Below are 9,166 nucleotides of genomic sequence, written 5' to 3'. Positions count from 1 at the left end.
AAGTGTGTGTGTGTGTGTGTGTGTGTGTGTGTGTGTGTGTGTGTGTGTGTGTGTGTCCTCTTACGTCCGTACACACAGACATACATGCTCACAAAGACACACAAATACATAGGTACAGTATAAACATACATACACGAGCACAACTGCAGGCGAAAATCGATGGGTTCAGGTTCACTTTTTTTTTTTTTTCCAGCATAGTAACTGAAGAATTCACCGTGCGTTCATGACGGATAGAGAGCATTTCCTAATATGCAGCGGGAATGCCTTTCTCGTTGTGCAAACCTGTGTACCTTTATGAGGGCGTGAGTGAATCGATGAGTAAGTAAAAGAAACAGGCAAATAACGAAAACAAAAACTGCGACGTGAACAACACATCAAGAAAAGAAATAAACGAATAGGCAAGTATTCCCACCCTTCAAAAAAAAAAAAAAAAGTAAATGACTGAAAAAAAAAAAAGGATGAATGAATGCATGTATGTAAGTAATGGAGTTCATTCGTCTATGTGTGTGTGTGTGTGTGTGTGTGTGTGTGTGTGAGCATGCTTCGCTGCGGAAAAGGAAGAACTGATACATGGAAACCTAAACTGAGGGTCTGTCATCATCTCTCTTTGAAGAAGGGTTTTGGCCCTGAAAAGGGCCGAGATTTCTTTCGATCGAGGTGAGGGGCCTCTCGCCTTAGGCGCGCTCGCCAAGGATGTGGCGGGCCAGCTGGATGTCCTTAGGCATGATTGTTACACGCTTGGCGTGGATGGCACACAGGCTGGTGTCCTCAAAGAGACCGATCAAATAGGCCTCAGACGCCTCCTGCAGAGCCATGACGGCAGAGGACTGGAAGCGCAGGTCAGTCTTGAAGTCCTGGGCAATCTCATGGACGAGACGCTGGAATGGCAGCTTCCTTATAAGCAGCTCAGTGCTCTTCTGGTAGCGACGGATCTCACGCAGGGTCACAGTGCCAGGCCTGTAACGATGGGGTTTCTTGACGCCGCCGGTGGCAGGGGCGGACTTGCGAGCGGGCTTGGTGACCAGCTGCTTTCGAGGGGCCTTGCCTCCAGTGGACTTACGTGCAGTCTGCTTGGTACGAGCCATGGCGCGCGACTGAAGGAGCGACAGGAGCGAGAGTGTTGGCGCGCCGCGCCTGGCAGCGGCCTTTTATGTCGCCTGTCTCCGGACTGGCGGCGTGTGAGTGGTCGGGGTGTGATGTACATGGCGGTGATTTACTGTTCATGCTTTTTCGATGCAATTCCTGGTTTGCTTGCAAAATTTGGCATGCCCTGTGGCGTGACCTGGCTACGACACCTCTCTAGGATTGGCCTCCTGGGAGCTGGGGTGGGGCCTAGGCCTGAAATCAAGGTTAGATGGATAAGGTTCGTACTTGCACGACCGACACTGGGTTATATAAGGGTGGTTGGCGAGCGGGGTAGTCCCTCCCTGCCTAGCTCTCGTGATGAGCAGACCTCTTGCTAGTCTCTCTCAAGTGTTGGACTCTGCCTCATTTACTGAGGAAGCATTTTCGGGAGTTTTTCCTGTTTTTGGGCCTTGCAGGACTTAGTCTAATTTACTTAGGCGATTTTTCTTATTTTTTCCTGTTTCCGGGTGGACTCTGTCTCTGACAGATAGCCTTTCGAGCTTGTGTGTGTGAGTGTGTGGGTGTTTTGTGAGTGTGTTTTCGGGGGGGGGTTCTTTTTTTTTTTTTTTCCGGCCGCCGTTAGTGTCTCTCTGCGTGGTATGAAGCCGAACCCTGAAGGGCTGCCGTTAGGGCAGTTCCATGAAGGGGGACCATTAGGGCCTGGTTATAGGAAGCGCAGAGAGCGGCTCTGATAGATTAGCGAAGACCCGAAAGGGGCAGTGGCGGGGCCTCCCACGTCGCCCTTTAGAGGGCGGGGAGCATAGGTAGCCCGTCACTGTAGGGACCTGCCGGCTTTTTCTTAAGTTTATTGTTTTTCAGAGTGAGTGCTGGTGTATCTGTTTGGGTGTCTGTGTGAGTGGCGTCTTTGTGTGATTGTGTGACTGTCCCTCAGGGACATGAGACGGACTCAGATCCCCAGGCCTACAGGGCCACCGCGCCAATCCCAGTCACAGCAGAGGACGTCTCACCCTGCTGCCACACCAGGCATGAAGCAAGAGCGGCGTCTCTCAGATGTGAGCTCTCACTCGTCGACGTCTGGTGACGTCTCTGCCTCCTCTACTTCTTGTCACCCTAAAGGGCAGGTTCCCTGTGCGAGGGCTGTCGCTTCAGCCCCCCTTCCCACTTTGGCACGTGCAGCTAAGGTTGCACGTGTCCATGAGGCTATGGAGGAAGCTGCTTCAGCTCCGCTTCCCGTCCCTAACAACGCGCCCTCTGGTGATGCCCCTACAGCTGCCTCTACTGCTGAATGCCCATGCCACCAGGCCCTTACCACTGCAATGCCATCTCCACGCAATGGAGCCTGTGCTGCACAGGCATCCGTTGTTGACCATTCTCCCGCTGGAGCTGCCCCTGCTGCTAGGACTGAGGACGCTGACGGCTTTATAACTGTGGCGTGCAAACCACGGCGAGCGCCGCAGAGAAACAACGTTCCTCCTGCATCCAGGACTTTGGCGCCATGGCAGCCTCCCTCTACTCATCGCCCTTCAGTCTCGGTCGTGCCTCCTCTACCTCCTCGCTCGTCCTTCCCGGCCTTTCGCGTTCCCCTCCAGGAAGAGTTCAGCACGAGCTACGATGCAGTAGCGGCCTTAGAGCAACACCTGCCGGGCCTCATGGCTATGAATCGATACGGCCCCGATGACAGCTGCGTGTTGATCCCTACCGAGGAGGAGTCATATCTGTGCCTGAAGGCAGTGGCAGAGGAGGACGCCCCATTTGTCAAGCTCATGGAGCTCTCTCAGGGCACCCAAACTACAAGGGCGGCAGTTATGGGATATCCTCGGCGCATGCCGGTGGATATCCTCTTAAGGCATCCACTCGTAGAGGCAGCAGAACGCTGTCAAAACCAGCGAACCAGAGAGGAAACGCTGCAGGTCTGTGTGACTCTGCGGGGGCCTCTCGTGCCATCCCTCGACCTGGGCAATTGGGGAGCTTTCCATCTCCGCCCCTTCACGCCGGAACCGCTGCACTGCTACCGGTGCCAACGCTATGGGCACCACCGTGCCACCTGCAACCGCCCCCTCATCTGTGGTATGTCCAGTGGCGCCCACGATACAGACCAGTGCCTGCAGCAGTTCAAAGCAAAGCAACCAATTGCGGCCAAGTGCCCCAATTGCTCAGGACGACACCACGCCTGGCACCGCAGTTGCCCCGCGAGGGTTCAATGAGTGAACCAGGGTCGAGAGAGGCAGGTTGCTTTTGTGCAAGAGAATCAGGCCACCAGCGCCACTCCAGCTCCCCCCGGCACTTTCATCTGGGGACAACAGCACCGCCCTCTCATTCAGCGCCCACCACCCCTCAGCGACCAGGAGTTCCCTCCATTGCCCTCAGCTCTTACTGTGGACCGGACCACAGCAGAGGTCCACCGCCAACAGCCGCCTGTCTCTCCACCTCCTCCCACTGTAGCGTCCAGTCAGCCACCGACAATTCCGCCACCAGTACCCGGCTCCATGCTCAGTCCACCCACTGCTCCTGCTTCACCGGTCCTTGCATTCACGGCGGAGGATCTGCGGGATCTGGGTTCACAGATTGCAGTGGCCGTTGCCCAGGCAGTGTCACTCAAACTGGGGATCACTCTCAAGGCGGCCTCAATCGCCTCTGCAGCCGATTGCATCGTCGATCGCGCAATCGCCAGGAAGCTGCATGGTCTCGACACACGTCCTGCCCCTCGACATCCGGCTCGCTCTACAGGGGGGCCACGGACTCCCCCACGCAAGCCGGCTTGCTCTTTCAAGCAAGCCAAGCCCAGGAAGGCCGCTGCGCTGTCTTCCACCCCTCAGCAGAGTCGGCCTCGCCCCCTTCCAGAGCAACAACTGACTCCCGTCATGGCCATGGCCTCACCCCCATTGCTGGAGGACGTCCGTCTCTGTCTGTCTCCGGACGGCGGGACGGCTCCCCCCTTCGACTCCTTCAGTGGAACTATTTAGGAGCACGGCACAAGCTCCCGCTTCTGCAGGAGGCGGCCAACAGGGACCGCCCCCATGTCATCCTACTGCAAGAAACCCTGCTCCCGGATAGTTCCACTTTTAGTCTCTCGGGTTACACCACCCATCTCCTCCCGTATGTTCGTGGCGTCACACGAGGGTGTGCCGTTCTGGTCCAGGACCACATTGCATGCACAGATTGTGACCCTCCTCCTTTCTGTGGATCTGATGTGGAGGTCTAGGGCATGGTTCTACACCTGGCAATGTCACCCCTGATAGTAAATAATGTATACCGGAGCCAGAGGGGCACCCTGGAGTTGGGTGATCTGTTCTCCCAGGCTGCCAGGGGAGCCGTGTATATAGGGGGTGATTTTAACGCCCACCACGCCCTTCTATCATCGCCTCTTCAGTCCAGTGAAGCAGGACAGCACATTTCTTTACTTCTGGAGGAGATGGGTGTGTCTCCCTCTTAAACGACATGACAGAGCCCACCCATACTGGGGGAGGTCGCCTCGACCTCTCCTTTGTTTCAGCCCCACTGTCAGGCCTGGTGTCATGGTCACTCCACCCCCACCTTGCGAGTGACCACTTCGCTCTTCTTGTTGGCTTGCCTCCCCCCCCTCCCGCCTCCCCCGCCTCCCACACCACGGTGGGATCTACGGAAGGCGGATTGGATGGCCTTTGACTATGCTCTCACGGCGGCCTTTGCAACATCTTCTCCTGCCTCAGACCTCGAGAGCCGAGCGGATCAAGCAGCAAATATTTTTTCGCAAGCTGCCTCTCTTGCCATTCCATTGCAGCAGCACTCGGCGAGGTGCTACTGGGACGGCTGGTTTTACTGCGACAGGGTCAGGGAATTGAACCGGAGGCTCAATGCAGCACGCAAGCAGTACCGGCGGCGCCGTACATCTCCGCACCGCCAGTACCTGGTTGCTGTCACTTGGCATGTGGTTTCTGAAAAGCGTAGCCTTAAAGAGGAGGCGTGGATCAGATGGTGTTATACCCTAAATTTTCACTCCACTCTCCGTGAGATGTGGGGGAGAATCAGGTCCATCTCTGATCCGCGTCCTCCTCGTCCGCCCTCCCACCCTGACCCTGCCGCTGAGGCCGGCCATCTTGCCCAGCATTTCGCTGACCGCTCAGCCTCTTCCAATCTCCCACAGTCTGTCAGAGCCTTACAGGTGCAGCTGTCCGTCTCTCGCATTGCAGCTATTCAGACAGCGTGTGATACACCTGACCTCGCTGACTGTCCAATCACCAGCGGAGAGCTTCAGAAAGCGCTGAGGCACCAGGAGGACACTGCGTCGGGGCTCGACGGGGTCACATACTCAATTTTATCACATGCTGGAGATTGTGGTAGAGAGCGTCTGCTTGATCTGCTCAACCTCTCGTGGTCTGAGGGGCGTCTACCGAGGTCGTGGAAGATGGCTGTCATCCCCCCGATTCCGAAGCCTTGCGATCCCACTGCCATGCGCCCCATCTCCCTGCTCAGATGCATTGCTAAGACAGCTGAGAGGGTTGTGCGGGCTTGTGTTGATTGGCAGCTGGGACCGCTGCACCCAAGGATTTATGCCTATCATCCAGGCAGGAATGCCACCCACTGCCTTGCGTCATTCCTTGGGGAGCTGAGGGGCGGACGGGGGATGGCCATCTTCCTCGACCTCGAGAAGGGCTTCGAACTGGCAAACTCCACTGTTATCTTGGTGGCTCATACGGCCAGGGGAGTAGGGGACAGACTCATCCTGGGTCCGGGACTTTTTCCGTGAACGCGCTGCGGGGGTCCGCTTTCAGGGGCACCTCTCCCCTTTTCATCCTCATCCTAATGGCACCCCCCAGGGGAGCGTTTTGAGCCCTCTCCTCTTTAATGTCCTGATGGAGGAGCTCCTAACTGTGGAATATGGGCCTGGCATAACTCTTCTCTGCTATGCTGATGATCTGGCCCTCGTCTTTACGAGAAGAGACTGCTTCACACAGAAGGACTTAGCTCTTTCTCGGCTGCATGCCAAGTGCACCGAGCTAGGGCTAAAGATCAACTTCGCCAAGATGAAGTGTCTGCCTTTTGGCCTCCATCCCCCCGACTTGCCACTGCTGCTCGGAGGTCATCAGCTCTCCCTGATCACCCTCCACCAGTATCTGGGGGTCTGGCTAGATGGGGGTCTCACATTTGCTTGTCACATTCGGTATCTGAGGGAACATGCTTCCACCCGTATGGCTGCTCTTAGATATCTCTCCAGGTGGAGTTTGGGGGCATCATTTTCTGTCCTCTGGACTTTTTATACTCAAGCCATCCGATCTCTGGTGGACTACAGTGCCATCTGTCTGACTGGCCTCACTCCACCAGTATCTCAATCTCCAGAGGTCATCCAGAACGATGCCCTCCGTGTCATGCTGGGCGCTCCACGTTGGACCCGGGTTATTAATCTGTGAATGGAGGGTGGTTTGCCATCTCTGGCACGTCGTATTGCGCTACGAGTGGTGCTCATCACTCTACAGCTGGTGCAGTGCCGGCCCCACCTGCCTGTCTCGGCACTCTTAAAACGGCTTATGTGTCGCCCACCTGCGCAGGCCCCTCAGCGTGACTGGGTCCGCAATACAACTGCTATTGTTCATGGGTTGGGAGTTGCTGAGAGCCTCTGTCAGGATCCTGACTCCCCCTTTCCGGGATACGCAGAACCAGCGCCATGGGATCCCCCGCTTTTTCACATTTTTGGTCCCTCAGAGGCTAAACCTCGCTCCTCCTTTCCTGCACTCCTCCGTCAGGAGTGTCTAAGCCGAGTAGCGACTCTAGCCTTACCGGACTCAGCCGTCTACTTCACTGATGGCTCGGTTTCATCTGATGGCTCTGCTGGGGCGGCCTTTGTTTCTGGCCAACTGGTAGAATCTTGGCGACTCTCCCAGGGTGTCTCAGCTTTCCAAGCAGAGCTTGCTGCCATCTTGGGTGCCTTGTGACATGCCCATCACCATCATCGCTACCGAGTCATTATTCATACTGATTCTCTTTCCTCCCCGCAGAGGCTCCGCTCCTTTTCCCTTCGGGACAATATCTTTCTTCTAACAGCCATTCATACATTTGCATCCCTTCTTGTCCACGGGGGTGCAAATATCATCCTCCACTGGCTCCCTGGACAGGTTGGTATCCGCGGCAATGAGCTTGCAGATGGTGCAGCACAAGCAGCTTGCTGTCTCCCTGATATAACATTTCCACTGCGCCCCGGCCCATCGCACCTCATCCACACTCTAACTGCTACCATCGGCGGGCAATCCATAGAGGATCATCGGCTTTGGGTAATGGAGGGCTCTCGCTCTGCTACCTGGTATGCCACTGCCACTTCATATTCCCTGTTGTCACCTCCTCCAAGTACACCTAATTACCTTCCAGTGAGGCCCAGGCGCTTGCGTCTGGGGTTTCCATGCTATAGGCAACTGCTGCCTCCGCTAACGCTCCGAGTCTGCCAGACACGGCAAATGAGCAGACCGGCACTTCACCACACCACCCTCCGTCAGCAGCTGAGGAGGAGAGGGCCCCGTCTCCCGTCCCTTCCACCCAGGACGAGGACGTCCCTCCCCCTCAGCCCTCCATTCTTGCCGATGCCTTATCAACTGCCGAGGATGACGTCCAGCCTGAGCCTCCAAAGAAAAAGAAGAAGGGCAAGAAGCAAAAGCGCTCGCCACCTCCTCTGCCTGACAGCATTCGTGCATTCCTTGAGTCCTTGACGCACGATGAACTGCTCGTCCAACAGGATCGCTATGCTGAGGACAACTTTGAGTACGTCGTTGATGCCGTCTTTTGCCTCCATGCTGGAACTTTCAGCGATACACACCGCGATTGTCTTTTTGCCACCAGCCAGACCCACCCTGACAACGTTGCAGTTATTGCCTTCACCGTGACCTCTTTGATGAAGGGTACTGCTCCGTGCTAGTTTCCACCACTGCCCTGTTTACGGAGCCTCGCTGCACTTGTTCCCCTGCCCTCTCTGCTCTTCCCATCTGCCCTGTCTGCTGAACTTTGCTCTAATTTTAGAGCTTCTTTTCTGCCAATTTCCCTGACGGGCTCTTTGTTTGCCCGTGCCCACCAGGTGTGGGTAAATATCATAACAACAAACAAACAGCGGGGCAGTCACTCCCTGCCTAGCTCTCGTGGTGAGCAGACCTCTGGGCCAGTCTCTCTCGAGTGTTGGACTTTGCCTCATTTACTGAGGATTATTTTTGGGAGTTTTTCCTGCTTTTCTATATTGCAGGACTGTACCTCATTTATTGAGGAAGATTATTGGCGTTTTTCTCGTTTTTTTTTAACGAGACTCTGTCCCTGAGTGATAGACCCTGACTGCTTGTGTGTGTGTTTGGGGGTGATTGTGTGTGTGTTTGAGGGTGTGTGTGGGTGTTTTTTTTTTTTTTTTTCGGGCGTCGTTAGTGTCTCTCTGTGTGGTACGAAGCCGAATCCTGAAGGGGTGCCGTTAGGGCATTTCCATGAGGGGGGGCCATTAGGGCCTGGTTATAGGAAGCACAGAGAGCGGCTCTGATAGATTAAGGAAGACCCGAAAGGGGCAGTGGCGGGGCCTCCCACGTCGCCCTTTAGAGGGCGGGCAGCAAAGGTTGCCCGTCACTATAGGGACCTGCCGTTTTTTTTTTGGGGTTTATTGTTGAGATTGAATGTTGGTGTATCTGTTTGGGTGTCTGTGTGAGTGACGTCTGTCTGTGTTTGTCTGTGTGTCTGTCCAAGGGACATGAGGAGAACCCAGATCCCCAGGCCCACGGGGCAAGCACGTCAATCCCTTTCTATGCAGAGGACATCTCGCCCTTCTGCCATGCCAGGCGCGAAGCGAGAGCGGCGTCCTTCAGACGCCAGCTCCCACTCGTCGGGCGATGCCTCTGCCTTTCCTCCCTCTTCTCAGGATATGGGGACTGTCCCCGTGCAAGGGCTGCTGTTCCAGCCCCCCCTTCCACTTCGGCACGTGCAGCCAAGGTTGCACGTGTCCATGAGGCAATGGAGGCAGGTGTTTCGGCTCCTCGTCCTCCTAAACGGTCCTTTCAGACCTCTGGTGCTGCCCACCTTTCTGCTCAGTCCTCTGAGCACCTACGCTGCCAGGCATCTATCACCACCGAACTGTCCTCCACTGCAG

At 55.8% G+C, this 9,166-nt stretch overlaps 1 protein-coding gene across 1 annotated transcript; it reads right to left on the bottom strand.

Moving 5' to 3' along the window:
* Nucleotides 1-674: 674 nt before the first annotated feature.
* Nucleotides 675-1,085, bottom strand: LOC145418988 (histone H3.2-like). The gene has a single exon (XM_080287239.1). The coding sequence runs from the start codon at nt 1,083-1,085 to the stop codon at nt 675-677; it is 411 nt and encodes a 136-aa protein (XP_080143365.1).
* Nucleotides 1,086-9,166: the final 8,081 nt, after the last annotated feature.

This window comes from Coenobita brevimanus, chromosome 117, assembly GCF_032717465.1.
Source record: "Coenobita brevimanus isolate Jiangsu-jjx chromosome 117, ASM3271746v2, whole genome shotgun sequence".
NCBI lineage: Eukaryota > Metazoa > Arthropoda > Malacostraca > Decapoda > Coenobitidae > Coenobita > Coenobita brevimanus.
This window is presented reverse-complemented; position numbering and strand designations above follow the sequence as displayed.